This window comes from Hypanus sabinus, chromosome 9 (genome assembly GCF_030144855.1).
Source record: "Hypanus sabinus isolate sHypSab1 chromosome 9, sHypSab1.hap1, whole genome shotgun sequence".
Lineage (NCBI taxonomy): Eukaryota > Metazoa > Chordata > Chondrichthyes > Myliobatiformes > Dasyatidae > Hypanus > Hypanus sabinus.
Genome location: NC_082714.1, coordinates 154,441,251 through 154,466,681, shown reverse-complemented (window position 1 = coordinate 154,466,681; position 25,431 = coordinate 154,441,251). Strand labels below are relative to the sequence as shown.

The window sequence follows — 25,431 nt, the reverse complement described above, 5'->3', positions numbered from 1 at the left end:
CTGGCTAAAGAAATTTCTCCACATTTCTGTTTCAAGTGGGCGCCCCTCAATCCTGAGGTTGTGCCCTCTTGACTTAACTCCCCCACCATGAGAAGTATTCTTTCCACATCTACTCTGTTTAGGCCTTTCTTAATAGGTTTTAATGAGCTCCCCCCTTCATCCTTATAAATTCCAGTGAGTTCAGACCCAGAGCTATCCAACATTCCTCATATGATAACCCTTTCATTCCTGGAATCATCCATATGAACCTCTGAGTCCTCTTCAATGCCAGCTAATATTTTCTTAGATGAGGAGCCCAAAACTGTTCACCATACTCAAGGTGAAGCCTCACCAGTGCCTTGTAAAGCCTCAGAATCACATCCCTGCTCTTGTATTCTAGACCTCTTGAAATGAATGCTGACATGGCATTTGCCTTCCTCACCATCAACTTTACCTCCAAGTTAACCTTTAGCATGATCTGAGCAAGGACTCCCAAGTCCCTTTGCAACTCAGGTAATTGGATTTTCTTCTCGTATTAAAAATAAATAAATAATAATTTGGAGGTTTTTTTCTTCTACCAAAGTGCACGACCATGCATTTTCCAACATTCTATTTCATTTGCCACTCTGTTGCCCATTTTCCTATCTGTCCAACTTCTGCTGCAGCCTACCTGCCCCTCCACCAATCTTTGTATTATCTACAAACCTGGCAACAAAGACATCTATTCCTTCATCTAAATCATTGATACACAGCATAAAAAGTAGTCCCAACACCAACCCCTACAGAACCCCACTAGACATGGAGAGCCAATGAGAAAAGGGTCTTTTTATTCCCATTTGCTGCCTCTTACCAATCAGCCAATGCTCGAACCATGCCAGTAATTTTCCTGTGATACCATGGGCTCTTACCTTGGTAAGGAGCCTTATGTATGACACCTTGTCAAAGGCCTTCTGAAAGTCTAAATATACAACATCCACTACATCCCCCTTATCAATCCTACATTTAATCTCCTCAAAGAATTCAAATAGGTTAGTTAGGCAAGATTTCCCTTAAGGAAACCATGCTGACTTTGACCTATCTTGTGTCACCAAGTATTACATAACCGCATCCTTAACAATTGACTCCCAACATCTCTCGAACCACTGAGGTCGGGCTAACTAGTCTAATGTTTACTTCCTTCTGCCTTCCTCCTTTCTTAAAGAGTAGAGTGACGTTTGCAATCTTCTCGTACTCTGACACCATGCCAGAGTCCAATGATTTTTGAAAGATCATTACTAATGCCTCCACAATCTCTACTGCTACCTCTGTCAGAAACCTAGGGTGTAGGTCATCTGTATCAAGTGACTTGTGTACCCTGAGGTCTTTCAGCTTTTTGAGAATCTTCTCTCATGCAATAGAACCTGCATTCACTTCTCTTCCATCACACCCTTCACTATCTGGCACACTGCTAGTGTCGTCTACAGTGAAGACTGTTGCAAAATACTCATTTAGTTCATCTGCCATCTCCTTGTCCCCCATTATTATTTCACCGGCCTCATTTTCTAGTGGTTCAATATCCACTCTCATTTCTTTATTTTTATATACTTGTAAAAGTTTTCACTATCTACCTTGATATTGTTTACTAGCTTGCTTTCATTTTTCATCTTTTCCCTCCTAATAGTTCTTTTAGTTTGTAGTGTTTTAAAAGCTTCCTAATCCTCTGTCTTCCCACTAACTTTTGCTTTGTTGTGTGCCCTCTCTTTTGCCATTGAGTATTATGGCAAATGTACTATTTTACCATTTGAGTATTTCTTTGTTTTTGGAATATGTTTATACTACACCTTTCCTAGAAACTCATGTCATTGCTGCCCTGCTGTCACCCCTGCCAGCATCTCCTTCCAACTTACTTTGGCCAACTCCTCTCTTGTACCATTGTAATTTCCTTCACTGAAATCCTGCTATGTCAGACTACTTTCTCCCTATCAAATTTTACTCATGTTGTCATCACTTTGTCCTAAGGGTTCCTTTACCCAAGTTCCTGAATCATCTCTGGTTCATTACATAGCACCCCATCCAGTATAGCTGATCCCCTCATTGGCTACAATCCAGCATAGCTGATCCCCTGGTTGGCTCAACGACAAACAGCTCTAAAAATCATTCTAGGCATTCAACAAACTCACTTACTTGAGATCCATTTTCAACCTGGTCTTCCCAATTGACCTACATGTTGAAATCTCCCAGGACTATCATAACATTTCCCTTTTGACACACCTTTTCTATTTCCTGTTGTAATCTGTGGTCCACGGCCCAACTACTGTTTGGAGGCCTGTATTTAACTGCCATTAGCTGCTCAACTTATTGAGTTCCCCCAGCAAATTGTTCGCTCCAGATTCCAGCAGTCATGGAAACAGCATCTTCCCTGTTCATCCCAGTTGCCTGTGTGTGCTTGAAGAGAGCATGGAAACAGAACCTGGCAAGCTGGCTGCAAATCCTTTAGGTTTTCCAGACCATCTAGATTATTGGAGTTTATATTTTGAACTTGCCTGTTACAAGTATACACTCAGTGGCCACTTTTTAAGTACCTCCTGTACCTAATAAAATGGCCACTGGATGTATGTGGTTTCCTGCTGCTGTAGCCCATCCACTTCATGATTTGATGTGTTGTGCACTCAGTGATGCTCTTTTGCACATCGTTGTTGTAATTGTTTTTTTAAGTTACTGTCACCTTCCTGTCAGCTTGAACCAGATTGGCCATTCTCCTCTGACCTCATTAACAAGCGTTTTTGCTTGCCAAACTGAATTACTTCTGTGTATTGCACCATTCTCTGTAAACTCTGGAGACTGTTGTGTGTAGAAATCCCAGGAGATCTGCAAATTCTGAAATACTCAAACCACTCCATCTGGCACCAATGATTATTCCACGATCAAAGTCACTCAAATCACACGCATTCCTCATCTGATATTTGGTCTGAACAGCAACTGATGCTCTTAACCATGACTGAATGCTTTTATGCATTGAGTTACTGCCACATGATTGGCTAATTAGATATACGCCTTAATGAGCAGGTGTACCCAATAAGGTGGCCACTCGGTGTAGGTCTGCAGCTTCAGTTGGCTTTCTCTGCTTACTTTAAAGTGGTAATTAGTCTGAAATTTGCCCCATTTATGACTGAACACAAGAATTCTATACATTTAAACCTATTGCTTCTAGTGCAGAAAGGGAGGTAATTTTCATTTTCTGCTACTGACCAACCTGTTTTTTCTATCTTAGGTGATGAGAATATTCCAGAGATTACGGCTTGTCCTCAAATAGGTGATTACCTGATGATGTCAGAAGAAAAGCTGTCTTATACCAACATGAAGCAGCTTGATGGATTTGCCAAAAGACTTTTCTGTGATGCCTACATGTGCATGTATAGGAGCCCAAGAATGTGTTTGTATAAGTGACTCATGAGACAAAATGCCTGAGTGACATTGTGGTAGGCATTTATTTTGCTGAAGGCCCAGTACACCAGCAATATAACAAGAATGATCAATTGCTTCATATTTATCAAATAATATACTGGGCATTATAAAACATTGTGACAATGCCACTTTGGATTTTACCTTTAAGTCACATTTTAAGTGAACGTTCAGCTGCAATTTTTTACAGAACCATATTGGAGAATTAGAGAGAAAATTGAAGTGAAAGATGGAAGTAGATTTTGCAGGGAGGTGTATAATAACTCTGCTTTGGTTTAAAGCTAATGAAAGAAATTGCTGATCATCAGGAACCAACCAATATGAAGAACTTGGATGTGCATAAGTTATAGAGTTAGCATGCAAATATGTTTTGAATATATTACATAAAAACAGCATCATCTGGTCTACAGATAACACAACTGCTTGCTTGGTTCCTATTAACACTGCCAGTATCAGTTAATGGTGCAGAAAATATTTGGATTTGATTTGAATTTTATGAAATTTTTAGCAAATAATTTTATCTCTTTCCAGCTAGTTGTTGTGACTCATTCCATAGTGCACAACAGTACATTTTTAGCCTTTTTTTTACCAGAAAAGCCACTTGATGTCCAGAACGTGGTGGTCAAATGACCAGTCAGTGCAACAGTTTGAGAAAGCTTTGACTGTGTACTCCTACCTTGGACTTTCCTGAGAAATCCATTGGAAAAAAAAACTTGTACACCAAATTTTACTTTACTGCAACCATTTCAGTGAATTTTAAGTATATTACCGAGTAGACTGAATGGAAATATAAACTCGGTGTGTGCACTTTATTCAAGGACTCTTCACAAATTGTTTCTGGAACTTTCTGCATATTGTGTACATTGGATGCCACAACATGATTGCTAGAAATGTTCCTTCACTTATGCTTCTTAAGAAAACTAATGTTTTTATTCATTGTTGTATAGGTTAGAAAAAATATTGTAATGAAATATTCATTTCACTGTTTCTTTAATGACTTTACTGTGTAAACTTTGTTATTCTTGCATGTGGAATTCAGCAGTAAGAAGTGAAAAAGGACTTCATCTTTTGCTTTTCATATAGTTTAGACTGAAATTATCTGAATAGTTGTAAATTATCTGATAGGAATTCTGGAAAGCTAGCAGAGATGGATCTTAAATTGTCTACTGGGCACTCTGTAGTGGGCATGATTGCACCGATTTTACTTGTAATCCCTTTGGCAGTGTATTAATACAAAAACATTGTTCACATCCTTTCACGCACTTTAATAAGACAGGAGCAGATGTAGGCCATTAGGTCCAATGCATCATCTTCACCCCATCGTGACTCAATCTCTCACAACCCCATTCTCCTGCCTTCCCTCTAAACTTTGAGATCTTTACGAATCATAGCCTATCAACTTGCACTTTAAATACACCCAATGACTTGACCTCCACAGCCAGCTGTGGTAATTAATTCCACATATTCACCACTCTGGTTAAGAACTATAGGAAACATCTTCTCCACATCCACTCCATCTATGCCTTTCAATATTTGATATATTAGATTGAGATCATTCTCCCCCCCCCCCCCCCCCCCCACCAATCATTCTTCTAAATCTAATGGAATGGAGTCCTGTGGGCTACCTCGGAAATTGTTTTCTATTACTCTTTACATCTCCACTCTTAATAAATATTTGTCTACTTGATATTTATGACATTCAATGGTTTTGCACAAGTTCTTCAGTAATCCTTCTTTGCAATAGTTATGGGGTTATTATCCCATCTGTTTTTTAATCTAACCTTGATCAGTGGACAAATTGGCTTTTAAAAAAAACAGCTCAACTTTAAGTCCATTTATTAGTTATTCATGTTAATCTCAAAAAAAAATTTTCCCTGTTCAACCGGAAATGATCTTTGACTTCCGCTCAAGATGGCACCTGCGTACAATGCTCTTTTGACTGACATCTGGATAGATTATGGAACCATCTTTTTCACTTTTATGTTTGTTTCTCATCTTGAATGTGATTCTGGAACTGTTGGAGCCTGTGTTTTGCAGTTCAGATGTTCCATCAATCTGCAGTCTCCAAGAGGATTCTGTTAGGCAGAGGCTGTGTGTGCAAACCTCGTAGCGGGCAGGCTGCAAGACAAGGTGTAAGCCAGTTTGGCTCCATTTTGATGATTCAAGCAACAAGGGAGATTGAAACATCATAATGAGTGCAGGTGAGCACCAGGTGCTTGCTGCTGCATTTTGAGTGTTGCTCAGGTTTTTGTGGACTTGGAATGTTTTTTTTGCCCCATCTTAGTTTTTGTGCAGAAGGAATCTGTTTTGCTTTTTTGTGTGGGAGTAGGGATTTGGGGGTTGATGTGCTTGGTCCATTGGTTTTTTTTATTGTGGGGAAGAATATTTGAGAGTTGATGATTGTGTTGCCTTTCTTTTCTAGCTTAGTTTCATGACTAAGAGAATTGAATAATTTCAGTTGTATACTTTGATAATAAATGAACCTTTGAAATAGTAACTATTTGTAGAACTTGCCCAAGATCAGTAATAACTGAGTTACAAATTTCTCAAGAACCTGTTCATTGAAAAGTTACTGTTCATGCTGAACATATTACTTCCAATCCTAGCCACAACCTTACTTATACTATTGACTTCACCCCATGCTCTTTTGTAACCTTGGTATCATGTTTAACTGACCTGAGTTTTGACCACATTTTCACACTTGGTATTGTCAGTTGCTCTCATATTAGAGTCATCCTTTTGCAATTTCTGGCCTCAACTACTCCAATGCTCCTCTGGTTAGCATCCCTTCCTCCACTTAATAACATTATCACTTGCTGATCATTCCCTGTACCTGATGAATTACATAGGTTCTCAATCCACCAACATAATTTAAAAGTTCACAATATCCTGCTGCAATCCATTCATGGCCTCACTGCTCACCACCCCATCTTTTTCCAATTTGACCTTAATTACCTTCAGAACTACAGTTCAGCTACCAGTGTGAACCACTGCATTTCAATGGATATTACCTTAGAAACATTCTTCTGCAAACCTTAGAACTGATTCTACAAGATATTTAAGGATGCAGATAATTTTTTTTGAAAGATTGGGGAATGGAGCACTATGGGATCTTCTGCAAAAACAAACAAGGCCTGGGCATATCAGCCAGGATTATATCTAATATCAAGGTTGTGTTGGCCTGGCCCACTCCTGCTCCTATTTTCTAATGTTCTGTGCAGCACCCCCAGCACTACCTGATTTTGTCTAAAAGAAAATAAGGGGATATTTATTAGTCTACTTATATTCCCAAGGCTGTGAACTTCCAAACGTGTAATGTACAGAATCAGACAAACTAGCTCTTAATAGCTGTAAAAGACATTACATTGAAGGAAAGATTATCAGACACTCAATGTATTCAGGCCTTATCTCTGTATTGCCATTTTCCATTTTAGAATTCTGAGATTATCATTAGTTTAAAAGCGCAAAGCAGATTACCATTAGCTAAACTTCTGCAAAATACATTCAAGGGATTTCCCCCCTTGCAATATTATCAGATAATCAAAATTATATGTACTCTTAATATTTACATTATGTTCATGCTTAAGACAGGATACAATGCAAGAGGATGATTAAAATGAATGGAATACTCCCAGCTCAATTTTTGATTGGCTTGGTGTGGTTCACTAAGGACCTTGGACATGTAGCTGCTCTCTCAACTCCAGAAATTGCACTTCCAAATGTACACAGAGGGAACATTTTGGCAATTTGATTCAGTATTAAAAGTTAGATGACCTGATGCAATGGCCATCATAAAATTGATGAGGAAGGGAACCTACAAATTCAAAATCCATTTCTTGCAACCTGTATCCAGCCTTATGGCAAAGGTAACAATCAGTGGATTCTAATTACAAACCAAACCCCAGAAGAGATTCTATTTATAATACCCAAATTAAATGTTTCCATTCTTGGCATTTGCAATATTCTGGCAGCAAAGGTAGCTCCAATTTGCTGCCTTAAGACTTCCAACCCACTTAATATCTTAGTCTGGAAAAGCATGTCCAGAGCATTTGAAAGTTACTGTTATAGCGCTGTTTCAAAACAAACAAGCAAGACAACAATTTCAGTCACAGCTAGGAAACCCAGATTCAACAGAGTTTGGAATAGCAGCTGCACATCATTGCAATCCAGAAACACTAGAGGCAGAGGTCAATAAATTTTCTAAGTTATCACAGCAATAAGACTGGATTGTGGTTAAACACAGATGCTATAGCAATTAAACATTCAAATACATAACTAATCATATGATAAAATGTAATTTTAATACTGACAGATCTTGCTACTTCAAGTGTATGCAGAGCACCAACTATATTCTGTTAGCCAGAGCATAATTTGGAGGCCTACTCCTGATCCTACATTAATGCATCATAAATCAAATATTTGAAGTTCAATCAAAAGTAGTAAAAATATCTATCAAGGCAAGGTAAAAGTTGCATGTACATAGTTTAGAAATGGACAGATGTGGGAGAGAGATGAACATAAATTGGAATAAATCATCATGTGTGTACAACAGATTTCTCTAAACTAGGGTTCATGGGTTTAAATACAAAGCCAGATTTAAATTAGAAGTCTAGAGATAACCATTTCTCCTATAATACCGTGATGCTCAGAAACCTATTAACACCTCATGCCATGAATATCATTTTGTTCAATGCCCTGAAGCAGAAGTTGCACTGTTTCAAGGTGAAAGAGAGAACTCTTCTAACAGGTAGGTTTTGCAAGGAGCTATCACCAGGATCTAGTAATGAAGACTAATTTCCCACATTGTAACCCAACAATGGAATTATCATTATTTATTGAATGCACAATGGAAGCCCAATACTGTTATGTACAAGGCATTACAATTTTGTGGATAAGGCTGTATTAGCCAGATTGTTTCCTGTCTGTTAATTACTTTGGGGTACAGAAAAAGAGGTAGTCTCAAAGCTTTGGGATTATTGTAATCCAAAGCACCAATAATGTTTGATACCTATATAATCTGATATGTACATTAGTAGGAAAAAAGGAAGACAAGAATATGAGCCAGTAAAAAACATTCAATTTGAATTCTGCTCCAGGTATCAAAACTTTATCAGTTGACTGAAAATTTGAAACGTTGGTTAAACCACTTTGATCTTTAAAGCAGGTACAAAACAGTCTTGCTTTGTAATTTTAATGCTACCAAGGTGCAATCATTTTCCATTATAAAGTCTGAAATACAAACTCTTAAAGATGTACAAGTTAAAAATTAATGTTTCTTCTCCAATTCTACAGATAATTTACATTAATTAAATTAAAATAGATACTAACTACATGAGTACCAACATTGTAGGGAATTACACTGGGTAGCTGCACTTCAATGCTGCTGTAGCTCTTGAAACCATGGTGGCCAAAGAAATCCATGTCTTGTAAAATTCCTGAAATTCTCCATACATTAAAACATCAATGGGAATGCAACTTCCTGCAAGCTGTCCCATGGAGTCTTCACAGGTCCCATGATTTGATGGTACAAAAGATACTGAACTACTGCGAGTTTTTTTTCCATACAATATACACCCAATAAAGTGTTTGATTTCTCTTTCAACATTTAAAACTGGCAGGAACTGATGACAGTTTTTGATCCTCAGTCAAAGTGAATTGCTGTGTAAAAGATGATCCAAACAACCTAGAAACAAATAACAGAAATCTATGACAAGTGACACTTACAAAGTTAAGGTTGTTATTCAGAAGAATCGGAGACAAAAAAATAAAAGGGAAATGATTCAGGGTACATGTTCTTTGATAATTTATATATCTGGCAAATATCCAATAATTGAGCTTCATAATTTATTGCCAATTTTAGCTTGTACTATAGTTTCCTCTCCCCCACTCTCACGCTCCAGCTGGCAAGATGGAAAATGACCTTGCACACACCATCAATAATTTTCATTTTATTTAGAGGTACATCACAGTGTAAGGCCCCTCGGGCTCAATGACCCCACACCGCCCTATTACATCCACTTGACCAATTAACCTACTAACCCTCAGGTCTTTCCAATGTGGAAGGAAACCTATGCAATAACAGAGAGAACATACAAACTCCAAACAGGGAGCAGCGGGAATTGACCCAGAGTCACTGGTATTACAAAAGATTATGCTGACCGCTAGGCCATCATGCCGCCCCCTGTGGCACAGTTTTGTGGCACAAAGTAGACAGTTATTCCTCACCTGTTAGCCTTCAGGCTGACTGTGGGTAGGTTATTTCAGCTTGCGATGCCTATCAGCTTAACTGATATTTTTAATCACCTTGCCCATTTTCCAGTGTAGGTAACAAAACAGTAATGGGAAGTGGAATTCATACTGCTAAACTTTTCTCCCTGAAATTGGAGTTCTTTCAATTCCAATACCTCAACTTTTGTCAGTGGCCCAATTCAGTTAAAACCAGCAAAGATCACATAGCGCCTTCCACCATCTTGACACATTTCAAAATTTACTGCCATTATTTTTATTAAAGTTGCAATAACTGTTGTGTTGTAACTAACAGCTGTAATGAATACAGCAGTCACCCAATTAGAAGTGAAGTATTGATGAGATGATTTGTTCCTGAACTTGGTTGAATGTTAAATATTGGTGGAAACAGGAGAATTTCTTGTTCAAGTAGTACCATAGAGCATGACCGGTGACATCATTTAGCATCATAACTAAAGACTGAATGTTTATCACTTCTCAGTATTGAAATGAAGGCTCAACCTGAATTACGAGCGCAAGAGATTCTGCAGACACTGGATATCCAGAATAACAAACATTACTCTCACACACACACACAATGCTGGAGGAACTCAGCAGGTCAGGCAGCACCTATGGAGAGGAATAAACATAAGTTTTGGGCTGACAGCCTTTATCAGGACTAATGAAGGTCCTACCATAACCTGTACCGATATTTATCTCTCTATTTTTATTCAGATACAGTGAGGAATAGGCCCTTCCAGTCCTTCAAGACATGACATCCAGCAACCCCCACAATTTAATCCTAGCTTAATCATGTGACAATTTACAATAACCAACTAACCCACCAACAGTACATTTTTGGACTGTGGGAAGAAATCCATGCGGTCACAGGAAGAACGTACAAACTCCTTACAGGAATTGAACCTGGGTTGCTGATACTGTAAAGCATTGCGCTATACTATTGTGCCACCCCAAAGGAGGAGCTTGGCTTGAAACATCAACTGTTTATTTCTCTCCAAAGATGCTGTCTGACCTACTGAGTTCCTCGGGGGGGAGCAGTGATCGTATGTTTACACATTGATAGCTTTGTAAATCTTTTACAATTGTGTACAAAATTTCACTGCAAAGCAAAAAATTTACAAATGAATTGATCCTTAGGAGTTAAGTTGGTTGAGACTGTGTGTTATGTGGAAAACATTATTAAAGAAGAAGATTCACAAACAAGAGAAAATCTACAGATGCAGGAAATCCAGGCAACACACACACACAATGCTGGAGGAACTCAGCAGGCTAGGCAGCATCTATGGAAAAGTTTTGGCTTTTTCAACGTTCAACGTCAAATTCAACGTTTTGGCTGAGACCCTTCTGCAGGTTCGAAGAGAGAAAAAAAGTACCAACTTTATAGGGGATTACAGTAGAGGAGGCATTCCCATTCTGATATGTCTATTCATGGCCTCCTCTACTGTAGTGACGAGGCTGCACTCAGGCTGGAGGAAACACACTTTATATTCAATCTAGGTGGCCTCCAACCTGATGGCATGAACATTGATTTTTCAAACTTCCGGTAATGGCCTCTCCCCCCTCCATAGTCCCCATCCCCTTTTCCCTCTCTCACCTCATCTCCTTGCCTGTTCATTGCCTCCCTCTGGTGCTCCTTCCCCCTTTTCTTTCTTCCATGGCCTTCTGCCTTCTCCTATTAAGACTCCCCCTTCTCCAGCACTTTAGTTTTTTGACCAATCAACTTCCCAGCTCTTTACTTCACCCCTCCCCCTCCCGGTTTCACCTACCATCTTGCACCTCCCTTCTCTCCTCTTCCTCTTTTAACACTATTCCTCGGCTTTTTTTTCTTCATCCTGCTGAAGGGTCTCAGCCCGAAACATCAACTGTCCTCTTCTCCCTAGATGCTGCCTGGCCTGCCAAGTTCTTACAGCATTTAGGGTGTGTTTAAAGAGAACTGTTTCAGTGTTTTAAAGTATTAAACAATTCTCTTAGTGAGAGGATTGCCCTTTGTCAGGGATTCCCAGCCTTTTTTATACCATGGACCGGACCATTAACCAAGGAGAACGACAGGTTGGGAACCTCTGCCCTACATTATTACATAAAGAACAGTTACCAGAAACAATGCAAAAGATGTCATAAATCCCTCTTTTGTTAGTTCCCACGTTCCACCATATTCTTCTTCATCCACCTGTTGGAAACTGCTAAAGTAGAGGTATAGGATCCCGGCATTTATCAGGCAAAATCTGCAGGCAGAAAACCCAGTAAACACTTAGACAAATGTTCAGATCATAGCAAAATTTATGTTAGTTTACAAACACAGAAGATTTTGCATTCTCTGGAAATCTTGAGGAACACAAACAAAATGCTGGAGGAATAGTTAAATGTTTTGGGCAGACTCCCTCTCCTGCCAGCTTGTATTCCTTCCCCTCTCTCCCACCTTCTGTTCTGCTCCCCGCTTCCTTTCCAATCCTGATGAAACATCAACTGTTTATTCCCCTCAATAGATGCTGCCTGATCTGTTAAGCTGCACTTGCAGTTTTTGTATGTTATTTTACATATTTTGTTCTTTGAAAGCCCATTTGTCAGGAAGAACCCAATGCCGAACCCATAACCTGTGCCTATTTTTTATTTTATAAAATAGTAAAATTTTATTTATATGTTAAACTGCTGCTTTTACAATTCTAAGTTCCTGCTAAAGTCACAAAGGAAACCTTTACTGCATACTTGGTTAAGAATGATGAATGAAGACAGGAAGTTAAATATTAGAAAGAAGGGTGGGTATGGCTCTCTTATTAAATAAAGACTTCTGGAACCTCAATCATTTGACTTTAGCAAAACTAGGACAGAAAGTTCAATTCCAGCTTCCTTCCAAAAATAAATAAATAAAATCACAACATAGTTTTGAAATGTATTCTTTAGGATGTTGCAGTTGGCAGGTGGCAAGGGAAAAAAAACTCAAAACCCCAAAAACCAAAAGCACTAAATGCATCTGTGTTAATAGTAAACATTTTCCTATTGTACAAATAAGCAGAAGATGAACAGAATCTAGACTTACATTGCTATTCCCAAGAATCCTTTAAGTGGAACAACTCCCCAGATAACACCCAAAATAATTGCAATTATTTGACGAAACCAGTAGATCACATCTAGGAATTCATCCTGTAAAGGGAGAAACAAAATCAATTAATTTGTCCAATTTACAGTCCAGAATTCTTGTACATTTCATTAACAGATTTATATCCATTTAAGAATCAGTTCCAGTGAGCTTCAGCTCAGGTTGAGGACTTAAGGATATTTTGATATAAATTATACAGTTTATTGGTCTTTGCCCAAACATTGGCTCTTTATTCCTCTCCAGTTCTTTCAGTATTTTGTATATTACTCCGGATTTCCAGCATCTGCAGAATCTCGTGTTTTGATACAAATTCTGGTTTAAAAACAATGAAACCTTATCTATTTGTAGCTATGGTAGCTGAAAGTTTTATTTTTTAAAAAATCCATGAATTAAATGGTTGTCATAATATTCAATACCCTACCTTAAAAGTGATGATATAAAGGTTGTATATTATGTATAGTTCATTAAAAAGATACATGTTCCACATATTGTGAACTCTATACTTCCACTGTTTAATTTTGTTTACAGTTTTCGAAGAATGGCCCCATGTGGTCTGTGCGCATTACGAAACTTCCTGCCATCCCTAATGAGATGAGCAATCTCTCAAATCAGATGAAGTTGCATAACGTATTTTCTAACACCAGTCCAGTATGGGCCAACTTTTTGGCCATTAACCTGAACTCAAAACACAAAAGGCTAAGTGGTCACTTGTTATCAGGTCATATTCCTTCACAAGCAGGATTACTCTTCAGCTCACTTAAGTTTCACAAGATGAATATTGATTAAAACATCAGTGTGTATGAATAAACAAGAGATTCTGCAGATCCTTTATATCCAGAGCAACACACACACACAAAATGCTGGAGGAACTCAGCAGGTCGGGCAGCATCTATGGAGAGGAATAAACAGTGGATGTTTCAGGACAAAACTCTTCATCAGGTCCCAGATGCGCCACAGATTGATATGGCAACTGCTCTACCTGTGACAGCAAGAAACTGCCAAGTTGTGGATGAAGATTAACACAGAAATCAGCCTCCTTTCCACGGACTCTATCTGCACTTCTCGCTGTATGAGTAAAACCACCAATAGAATCAAAAACTCCACCAACCCCAGACATTCTCACTTTACCCCTTCCATCAAGCAAAAGATATAAAAACCTGAAAGCATGTACGACCAGTCTCAAGGACAGCTTCTACACTGTTGATACAAGACTACTTAACAGTTTCAAGGTGACTGAACAGTTCCGTAGTACAATAAGATGGGCTCTTGCCCATTATGATTTTGCACCATATTGTCTGCCTGCAGTGCTCGTTCTCCGTAGCTGTTGCACTTTATTCTGTACTGTTATTGTTTTACCTTGTACTGCCTCAATGCACTGTGTAATGATCTGATCGATATGAACAGAGCGCAAGACAAGCTTTTCACTGCACCTCAGTACATGTGACAATAACAAACCAACCAAACACACTTCCCCAGATGATCCACTCAAAATATACTAATTGTCTTTGCAATATCTCACGGTACACTGCTTCAGACAGAACAAACACAAATGCCATTTGAAGTTAGCGCAGATTCGGCAAGTCATCTGAAACTCTGATAAACTTCTACAGATGCACAGTGAAGAGTATCCTGACTGATTGCACCATGGCCTAGTACGGCCACGTTGAAAAGCAAAAAAGCCTACAAAGAGTAGTGGATACAGCGCAGTGCATCACACGAAAAGCCGTCCCCACCATTAAGCATATCTACATGGAGTGCTATCATAGGAAAGCAGCATCCATTCATCAAAGAACTCCCACCATCTAAGTCATGTTCTCTTCTCGCTGCTGTCATAGGAGGTCCAAGAGTCTTGGGTCCCACACCACCAGATTCAGGAACAATTACTACCTTTCAAAAATCAGGCTCCTGAACCAAAGTGGATAACTTCACTCTCCTCAACACTGAAATAGTTCCACAACCTGCAGACTCAGTTTCAAACTTTACAATTCATGTTCTCAGTGTTATTTACATACATTTTATTTGCACAGTTTGTCTTCTTTTGCACATTGGTTGTATATCCATCCTTGTGTGTATTTTTTCATTAATTCTATCATGTTTCTTTGTATCTACCGTGAATGCCTGCAAGAGTAGTATATGGTGACATAAATGAACCTTGGCAATGTATTTACTTTGAACATCATTTCCTGAAAAATAAATTTCATTTTATCATGTTAGCATTGCATTTAAGACAAAGTAATACGTTTCTCAACACTGGTCTAGATGTACTGTCTAAGGTTGTTTGAACTAAATTCTAGTTACTTTACAGGAGGGTATCCAATGAGTACTAGGAGAAAAACACACGTTTATGTGAACACAGCCAAAATAGCTGACAGCTTCTCTGCAAAGTCAACGTGTGCATGACGTTATTTGACATCAAATGGCATTATTTCCAATTTGTAAATGACATGGTTGAGTTATTTTCCGACTTTGGTAATTTACTTGCAACCTTTTCATCACCATGCAAGGAGGTATCGTCAGTGCGCTGTTGATTGTGATGTGTCCTCAGATGCTTGGCCTTTATATACTTTTCAATCAGCTGACTGACACTCAACTGTGCCGTGGGGAGGAAATGTCGTCGCTGACTGACTGTATGGCTAATTTCATGTGTTGTGGTCAAGGTCTATATGCTTGTTTCCAGAAATTTCTGCAGAAAAATCATGCTTCTAGGAATTTTTTTGCACGCTGCCATGACTTTCACTGATGCAGTCAAATTTGTGCCCCTTTTGATCTTCATGGGTAGAGACTAGGGAGAGGTAGTCATGGTGCTTTATGGATAGTTTAATCCCAGTTTGGCCAACCCAAAACAACAGCAATGTTGAGGAGAGCACTTTGCAGACCAAAAGAACCAAGCTATTAACATGACCAACATGGTATACAAATTCCACTGTGGGGTCTGCAGAAAATATTACATTGGCCAAACTGGGAACTGCATGAATTAATGTGAGGTATATAAAATGATGAGGGGTATAAATAGAGTTCAGGCAGATGGGACTCGTTAGCTATGTTTCACATCTAGGACAGGGGTCACCAACTTCTTTTGCACTGCGGACTGGTTTAATATTGACAATATTCTTGCAGACCGGCCGACCGGGTTTGGTTGGGGGGGGGGTGGGTGTTAAACACGACTGGAATACAGCGATACTCGAAGGAGGTTTCATAGCGACTGGTAGCACATGCTCTGCGGCCCAGTACCGGTCCGGTGGTTGGGGACCACTGATCTAGGAGAAGGAAAACTGCTCGCGAACCTCCGCTGCCTCGTGGCTATACCCACTCATGAGGAAGATTTCGGGAGTGAACCCCAGGCAAAATCTTGAGTTGGAGTCGCTATGTTGAGTGCAACTTCTGCAACGCCATAGGTGCCAAACTGTATCGGTCTCTGCCATTCCTTTGGTTTCACCAGCTGCATTGGGGGTGGGGGGGGAGGGAGGAGAGAGCCTGCTGCATGGGCAACAGCTTGCTCTCCATATTGTGCCCTGACTTGTTTGCATACTGACTTGCTTATCATGTAGACAGCTGGCACACAACATCTGTGGTCAACCCTGACCAGAAGATAGATAGGGTTGATGAATGTAGGCTTTTTCCACTGAGGTTGGGCAAGACTGGAACTAGAGTTCATGGGTTAATGGTGAAAGGGGAGATGTTTGAAGGGAACATGACAGGAAACTTCTTCATTCAGAGGGTGGTGAGAGTGTGGAATGAACTGCCAGTAGAAGTAGTGGAAGCAGGTTCAATTTCAACATTTAAGAATAAACTGGATGGGAGGGGTGTGCAAGGCTATGGCCTTGTGCAAGTCGATGCGACTAGCAGATTAAGAGGTTGGCATGGACCAGATGGGCTGAAGGATCTGTTTTTGCATTGTAGTATTCTATAAATTTTATGTATCAGTAAGTGCAAACTGATTTATTTGAGTGCCTTTGAATGCTAGTTCTAAACTATGAGCAACACTAATTTTCCAGGGCCTTTTGAGGCTTCCTATGCATTCTTTGTGCAATATAACCAAACACAGTTAGGGGTGCATACTAGTTTATAGCAGGCAACCTTCATGCCCCTATAAACTTTTACAGAATTAAATACAAATTTACTATTGGCTTATAGCAGACGATGTTTCTTCTTGATCTCCCACTCTGAAACTTGAGGCTTTTCAATGCCTCATCATTAACACCCGAGATGCTGGGATATCCTGAGCAACACACATAAGATGCTGGAGGAACTCAGCATGTCAGGCTGTATCAAAGGAGAAGAATAACCAGTTGACATTTCAGGCCAAGACTCCTCAGCCTGAAACAGCAAATGTTCAATCCTCAAAACTGATAGTACCTCATCATTGCCCATTTACTTTTAAGAGAACCAATGTCATGAAAATGACACCATCTTAATGTTTACAGATCTCAGAGAGCACTGTAATTATCAGTCCACGTGATTATTAACAAATATCTGGAACACAAAACACTACATTTTATAGATTCTACCCAACTAATACTTCCAACATGCCCTCTTTCCATGACAACTGTCAGGGAGGAGGTACAGGAGCCTGAGTCAACACACTCAACATTACTGTCACAGGAAAGCAGCATCCATCATCAGGGAGCCCAACCACCCAGCTCATGCTCTCTTCTCAGTGTTGCCATCAGCCTCAGGACTCACACCACCAGGTTCAGGAATAATTACTAACCCCTTGATAATCAGGACTTCACTTGCCCCGTCACTGAACTGTTCCCACAACCTTTAGCCTCACTTTCAAGGTCTCTTCATCTCATGTTTTCAATTATTATTGTTTATTTGTTACTATTTCTTTTCTAAATTTACATAGCTTGTTCTCTACTGCACTCTGGTTGATCGACCTAGTTGGGCAGTCTTTCATTGATTCGGTTACGGTTACTATTCAAAAGACCTATTGAGTGTGCCCACTAGAAAATGAATTTCGAGTGAAATAGGTATTTTTATAAGATTTACTTTGAACGTTTAGGTAACGGGCAGGAATCAGGGAATAGGTATTTGATAATATAATTTACCTTGAACTTCGAATGTTTAGGTAATGGGCAGGAATAGGGGAAATGGAGGGAATAGGGAAGTTTCTAGAGTAAAGGTTATGTGCAAGTTAGTGGAGTAGGGTAATGTGACGCCTTTCCACAAGCTCGACTGGGAGGGAACAGGATCCTATCGTGCCGTGCTCACGGGTGAATTTTACAGGTGTGTGGGCTGCAAGTTGCAGGCAAAGTGTGCCTGGGGTGGGCGTGAAGATGGATGTGCAGTTTGGGGTCCGGAGGGAGGCCATGGGTGAGAGACACAGCCCTGTAAGGTAGGACTGATGCTCTGGGTTGAGGGCGGGAGCTATGGGAACAGAATGAGGGCTTTTCATAAAACAACCCAACTTTAGAAAGGGTCAACCTCTCGGAAGACGCCTCGGGCCTCGCCACTGGGCCCCGCACACACTCACCCACCCGCCTCACCTTGTCCTCCCAGGCCGCGTTACTGTTCAGCACTTTACTCCAGACGGATACTTTTAAGCCGCCGTTGGCCACAAGGTGTTCCCTGGACTTGGCTCCGCTCATCCTCCAGTCACGCCAGCCGGCTCTCCCTGCTCACTCAACCCCGGCAGTAGCGAACTTACCCCGCGCTCAGCCAGCCTCGCTGACGCTGCATCTGCGCATGTGTACGCTCCCGCCAGCTGGCAGCAAGGTCCTCCAGTATACCAGCATGCTCGCGCTTACTGATGCCGCCGTGATAGTCGCCATCTTTTACCCCCAGCCTTGTCTGACACCCTGGTCACGGGACACCACTTATTTGCGTTACACCTCCAGTTAACAATGAGAGGGTCAAGAGCTCAATTTTTGTGCATTTTCCTCATAATACAATTGTATTTCTGGAAATAAGAACTACTAATGAGCAATGACCAGGTAATGTGTTTATTTACACCACAAATCATGTATTCATAAAATATGGAGCTTTACCATCAGGATATGGCAATGTCTTCATTCATTGATTGATGTAATCATGTTATCAATCCTTAAATGTGTTTGACTTTAAACTCGTCACCTGCAAATTATCACGCTCTGGTTCTCCTCCTTCTATTGACTACTGTCCTCAATGATGAGAATCCTCCTGCTTCAGCCTTTTACCTCTTCCACCTCCCCCCTCCTCACTCACCCACCTACCTTCCTCCTCACTTGGTTTCACCTGCCAACTTCTACTCCTTCAGTTTCCCCGCCCTGTTCCGGCTTCTGCCCCCTTCCCGTCCATTCCCGATGAAGGGAATCAGCTTAGGATGTCAACTGTTAATTCCTGACTTGCTGAGTTCCTCCGGTATATTTTGTCTGTTGCTCAGAATTGCCAGCATCTGCAGAACTTCGTATTTATAACTTTAAATGTAGCTTATTGATGGTATGCTTGTCTCCGAATTTGACAGCTGTAGGTTGAAGTTCTTATCTTGACACGACTTCACTGCAGATGTCTCAGCTGTACCTGGAAAATGGACATGATGGACAAGCTAGACTGTGAAGGGAAACCAATCTGTTGTGCATTTAATATTTCAGTATTATTTGAGTAATATTGTACATGTATTGCTTGATTAAGCATTCTTTGTTGTCTACATAATTCATTACCAACCAGGATAGGTCTTACATAGTGAATGGTAGGGCACCGAGGAGTGTGGTAGAACAAGGGGATCTGGGAATACAGGCCCATAATTTGTTGAAAGTGGTGCCACAGTTAAGCAAAGTTAAGATAGGTACATGGATGGTAGGGGTATGGAGAACTATAGTCCTGATGCAGGTCATTGGGAGTAGGCAATTAAAAAGGGTTTGGCATGGATTGGATGGGCTGAAGGGCCTATTTCTGTGCTATACTTTTCTATGACTTTATTACGTGTTATATGTAGAAGTAAGTGAACAGTGTATGTCATTACAGCACATCATATGTGCGTACCTCACTATGCTGAGTGCATTGGGTTTAAAGGCATACAATTGCTTAGAAGTTTGACTGATCCAACCAAACCAGCCGAGATGAGCTTTGCTGATATCGTGAAAGTAATGCAGGAATATTTAGAACAAAAACTGTTGTTGATTGCAGAATGTTTTAGGTTTCATAAGCAGAATTGAAACAAAGGGGAGTCCATTTCAGCAAACGTGGCTGAATTGAAGAGATTGTCTGAGCATTGTCAGTTCAGTGATGGGTTTAATGATGCTCTGAGAGAATGTTTAATTAATGGCTCCTAACTGAAGCACAACTCATACTTAAAAAAACTAGTTGGGTTTCCTGTATCAACAGAAACAGCAGCCAGAGATGCAATTGAGTTGCAGTCAGGAATGAAAGTGAGCCTGAACAAAATTGCAAAGTGTGAACAGAAATCGGCCCGGCCAAACAAATTGTGTTCCTGTTGTGGGACCAGTCAATACAGGTTTGAAGGCAAAACTTTCAGAAAATGCAACAAAGTAGGACATACATGCATGTCAGGCAGACAAAAATAAATGAACTGCACAGGGAAGAGAAAAGGATAAAAATAATGTCAAGGAGCAGTTTCAAAAGGGGCACTAATCTGCATTCAGCTGAGGAAAAATCTAATAATGTTGAGAGTGACACAGGGCTGAGTAGCTTGAGATTTATAATGTGAAAACTAACAAGAGACAAACAATATTCCAGATTCATTTATTATCAAAGAAAGTATAAACTATACAATATTGAGATTTGCTTGCTCACAGATAGCCATAAAGCAAGAAACCCGAAAGAATCCAATTAAAAAAAATAAAAGATCAACTCTTGATATGCAAGAGAAAGAAAAGTAAAGATCATGAGAAAGATCATGCAAACAGTTGAAGTGAACAACGGTATTCTGAACCAAAATTGAGTCCTTAGATCTGAACTCCAGAGTAGGCCCAAAGCCTCACTTATCAGTTCATCATATTAGCAGGAATGGAGTACAGCTGCTGGTGTGGTCCTCATAGCCTCAGCGCCATGGAGATGACAGCCTAAAGGCTCGAAGTGGATCATCTGACGGAGTGGGGTAAGGACAATGACCTGGTCCTTAACACTTCTAAAATAAAAGAGATGATCACTGACTTCAGGAGATCAAAGGACAGAGTACACACCCCTCCCCCCCTCCATATACATGGAGAGGCAGTGGAAAGTGTGGAAAACCTAAAGTTCCTTGGAGTTATGTTGTCAAAACAACTGACATGGACCACCAACACCTCGCTGACATGGACCACCAACACCTCGCTGACATGGACCACCAACACCTCACTGACATGGACCACCAACACCTCGCTGACATGGACCACCAACACCTCACTGACATGGACCACCACCACCTCGCTGCTTGTAAAAAAGTCACAACAAAGACACTTCTTCCTCGGAAAGCTGAAACAGGCCAAACTCCCACAAAAGCTGTTGCTTAACTTCTACAGGAGCACAATTGAAACCATCCTGACCAACAGCACCACAGTGTGGTATGCCAGCTGCACAGCCGCTGAGCAACAAGACCTACATCGTGTGGTGAAGGCGGCCCAGCCAATTGTCAGGATGGAGCTCCCAGGACTGGACACTATCTACGCCAGCAGACTCAGGAGGGAAGCAACAGCGTAACCAAAGACACCACACACCCTGGCCACTCCCTGTTTGACCTGCTGCCATCCAGCAAAAGGTTCAGGACACTAGAAGCCAGAACAGCTTCCACCCCAGAGCTGTGGCCTCCATCACACCACTCCCACAGAACAATGACTGAAACTGTGAGCACACACAAGGACTGAAATAATTGCACTAATGGTACTTTGTGATGGAAGAAGAGTCCAATGTACTTCTCACCATAAGCACTCTCAAAAGGCTTCATCACTATAATAGGCTTATTTTTGGAGTAACATCTGTGTTTGCATTCTGGCAGAAAGCTATGGACCAGGTGCTGCAAGGCTGCCAGGCACTCAGTGTTACCTTAATGACATCATTATTACCAGTGAGGATGGCAAGGGAAGTCTCCAAGATCTCAAGACCATATTAAAAGGATTAGAAGATCATGGGCTCAGAGCACAAGTGTGAAATCCTTGAAGAAAACATCACTTTCTGTCAATTACTACAACAGGTTCCTGCCAAACCTGGCTACTGTGCTCCACCCCTTGAACATATTATTACAGATTTTAAACATTTCAATCAGTACCTGTATAGGAGAGTTTACCCTCGTTTTTGATCATCAACTACTGGTGTCCTTTTTCAACCCACTAGCAGCTACAGCAGCACAAATGCAGAGGTGGCTTGATTGAGGAGGATGCAATTACAAGATCAAATTCAAGAGGGCAACTAATTATGGAAATGCTGATAGATTGTTACATTTGCCCTTGGAAAAGGAAATACCTGAAAAATTTACAGAAGAGCATTCTCCTCTTGTCATAAGCTCCCTAATGCAAATCCAATGTGATGGTCCAAAGGGAAAGCAGAAAAGACCCCACTCTGTTTTTGGTCTACATGACAACCCAAAATTGTGGAATTGTGCAGCAGTAATCGCAGTTCCCCCTTTTTTTTTACCAGCGTCAGGATGAACTTGGCCTTGACAGGGTTGCCTTATGTGGGTATTTAAAGTTGTTGTATGATCCAAGCTGAAAGCTAAAGTGTTTGGAAGAGCTACACGCTAGTCATCTAGGCGCGGTCAAAATGAAAATGTTGGCTCGAAGCTTTGTCTGGTAGTCAGGGCTAGATCAAGGAGCTTGCCATGCACTTGATGCCAAAAGCAGCGCTTCTCCATCTCTAAATATGGCTTGCAGAGGATTCACGGGGATTTTGCCGGACCATTAACAAGCACAAATTTCTTGGTAGAAGTGGATGTGGCTACAAAGTGGCCAAAAATGTTCCCAATAGCCTCCACTGCAGCCTTGCACACTGTTAATGTGTTGAGAAGCCTCTTCTCAAGGATTAGTGGTTCAGTGACAGTGACTACATATACCTGTCTGGACACGCCCCCTGCTGACTGCTCCTGTGGCTCCTCCCACAGACCCCTGTATAAAGGCGATCGAGGCCTGAGCCCAGCCTCTCAGTCTCCAGGATGTAGTATGGTGGTCACTCACTGTTTGTTCCTTCTTCCAGTCAATAAAAGCCGATATCTCGCCTTACGTCTCAGAGTGAGTTATTGATGGTGCATCAGTGACAATGCACTACAGTTTGTTTTTGAAATAGTTTGTCATTCCAGAAAAAATTGAACATATTACAATGGAAGACATATTACATCTGCACCGTGCCATCCAGCTACAAATGACTTGATGGAAAGGTTTCTTCAGAGTCTAAAGAACACACTGCAAGCAAAATCAACAGAAAACACCACACTAACACTGCCTTGCATATCATATTGCAGCATGCTCCACAACCAACAATTCACCAGCTATGCTGTTCCTGAATCTTCATGTTCACATGAACTTAAGAACTAAAGAGATGGTTGTTGACTTCAGGAGGGCACAGAGCAACCACTCCCCACTGAACATTGACGGCTCCTCGGTAGAGATCGTAAAGAGCATCAAATTTCTTGGTGTTCACCTGACGGAGATTCTCACCTGGTGTCTCAACACCAGCTCCATAGCAAAGAAAGCCCAGCAGCGTCTCTACTTTCTGTGAAGGCTGGGGAAAGTCCATCTCCACCCCCCATCCTCATCACATTCTAGTGGGGTTGTATTGAGAGCATCCTGAGCAGCTGCATCACTGCCTGGTTCGGAAATTGCACCATCTCGGATCACAAGACCCTGCAGCGGATAGTGAGGTCAGCTGAGAAGATCTTTGGGGTCTCTCTTCCCGCCATCACGGACATTTACACTACACGCTGCATCCGCAAAGGAAACAGCATTATGAAGGACCCCAAGCACCCCTCACACAATCTCTTCTCTCTCCTGCTGTCTGGGAAAAGGCTCCGAAGCATTCGGGCTCTCACGGCCAGACTATGTAACAGTTTCTTCCCCCAAGCTATCAGACTTCTCAATACCTGAAGCCTGGACTGACACCTTGCCCTATTGTTCTGTTTATTATTTATTGTAATGCCTGTACTGTTTTGTGCACTTTATGCAATCCTGGGTAGGTCTGTGGTCTAGTGTAGCTTTCTCTGTGTGGTTTTTTATTACATAGTTCAGTCTAGTTTTTGTACTGTATCATGTAACACCATGGTCCTGAAAAACATTGTCTCATTTTTACTATGTACTGTACCAGCAGTTATGGTTGAAATGACAATAAAAGTGACTAGACTTGACTTGATCTCCTCAAACCCAATCTCAGAAGGAGCACGCAGGACAAACAGTTGAGACAAATTGAAGGCTCCTCAAACAAGGAGGTTCAGTGTTTCACTCCTGGACGAACAATCCTGGAAAGTGACTACAGAGGTGTTCAAAAGTGGGTATATAGGTGAATTTAATTTGGTTTTTTTTGACACTGATGAATAGGAAAGACTCTTTTGTGTCAAAAGTTGTATGGGCGGTCTCTTCCATTTCAACCACTGAAGCTTGTAACCCTTCCAGAATTGCAATAGGTCTCTTGGTGGCCTCCCTCACTAGTCCCCTTCTTGTATGGTCATTCAGTTTTTGAGGACGGCCTGCTCTAGGCAGATTTACGGTTGTACCATATTCTTTCCATTTTTTGATGATTGACTTAACAGTACTCCAAGGGATATTCAGTGACTTGGATGTTTTCTTGTACCCATCTCCTGACTTGTGCTTTTCAATCACAAACATGAGAAGATCTGCATTCGCTGGAAATCCATGCAACACATGCAAAATGCTGGAGGAGCTCAGCAGGCCAGACAGCGTCTGTGGAAAAGAATACAGTGTTGCATATGCATTTCAATAACTTTTTTGTGGAGTTGCTTGGAATGTTCTTTTGTCTTCATGATGTAGTTTTTGCCAGGATACTGACTCACCAGCAGTTGGACCTTCCAGAACCAGGTGTATTTTTACTACGATCAATTGAAACACCTTGACTGCACGCAATCTCCACTGAACTGATTATGACTTCTAAAACCAATTGGCTGCATCAGTGATGATTTGGTTTGACATACTAAAGGGGACGAATACTTATGCAATCAATTATTCTGTGTTTAATATTTGTAAATAATTTAGATCACTTTGCAGAGATCTGTTTTCATTTTGACATGTCTTTTTCTGTTGATCAGTGTCAAAAAAAAGCCAAATTAAATCCACTGTGAGTCAATGTCGTAAAACAATAAAACATGAAAACTTCCAAGGTGGGGTGAATACTTTTTATAGGCATTGTGTGTGTGTGTGTGTGTGTGTGTGTGTGTGAGTGTGTATACAAATAAAAAACTTATATATAACCAGAGAGCATATGTTACGTATTTGAGTTGCGATGCATTCTATATTGAGTTGGAGTTTACAGCTAAACAGGGAGGAGTGTTGGGTATTTATTATTTTGGTAATATTGAAAATTTATTGTTTGATTAAGCATCCTTCATTGTTTACATAATTCATTGCGGGATATATACAAAAGTACGTGAATGGCATATATCATTATGCCCCATCATATGTGCACACCTCACTAAAGTAGTAAACGTAACATGGACATGTTATCCCTGGGCCAACGTATTTTCTTATGATTAATTTATGTTTTGGAGTTAAAAAAGCATTACACAGAGACTTAACTTTGGCATACAGAAATTTTCC

The 25,431-nt window shown here is 40.7% G+C and overlaps 3 protein-coding genes across 7 annotated transcripts in view; 2 read left to right on the top strand and 1 right to left on the bottom strand.

The window, feature by feature from the left end:
• Nucleotides 1–5,917, top strand: part of cyldb (cylindromatosis (turban tumor syndrome), b) — an 80,415-nt gene extending 74,498 nt beyond the window's left edge. For all 5 annotated transcript variants that reach the window (XM_059980842.1, XM_059980841.1, XM_059980840.1 and 2 more), the window contains one exon: nucleotides 3,230–5,917. In XM_059980842.1, the coding sequence (XP_059836825.1) occupies nucleotides 3,230–3,405 (176 nt within the window). In that variant the 3' untranslated portion in view covers nucleotides 3,406–5,917. The remainder of the gene's footprint in view (nucleotides 1–3,229) is intronic.
• Nucleotides 1–25,431, top strand: part of LOC132399922 (uncharacterized) — a 259,665-nt gene that overhangs the window by 163,817 nt on the left and 70,417 nt on the right. The window lies entirely within an intron of this gene.
• On the bottom strand, nucleotides 4,987–18,463 carry rab5if (RAB5 interacting factor). Its single transcript, XM_059980857.1, has 4 exons — nucleotides 18,250–18,463; nucleotides 12,701–12,804; nucleotides 11,759–11,888; nucleotides 4,987–9,103 (listed from the first exon to the last, which is right to left on the bottom strand). The coding sequence occupies exons 1-4, from the start codon at nucleotides 18,349–18,351 to the stop codon at nucleotides 9,062–9,064; spliced, it is 378 nt and encodes a 125-aa protein (XP_059836840.1). The 5' UTR covers nucleotides 18,352–18,463; the 3' UTR covers nucleotides 4,987–9,061.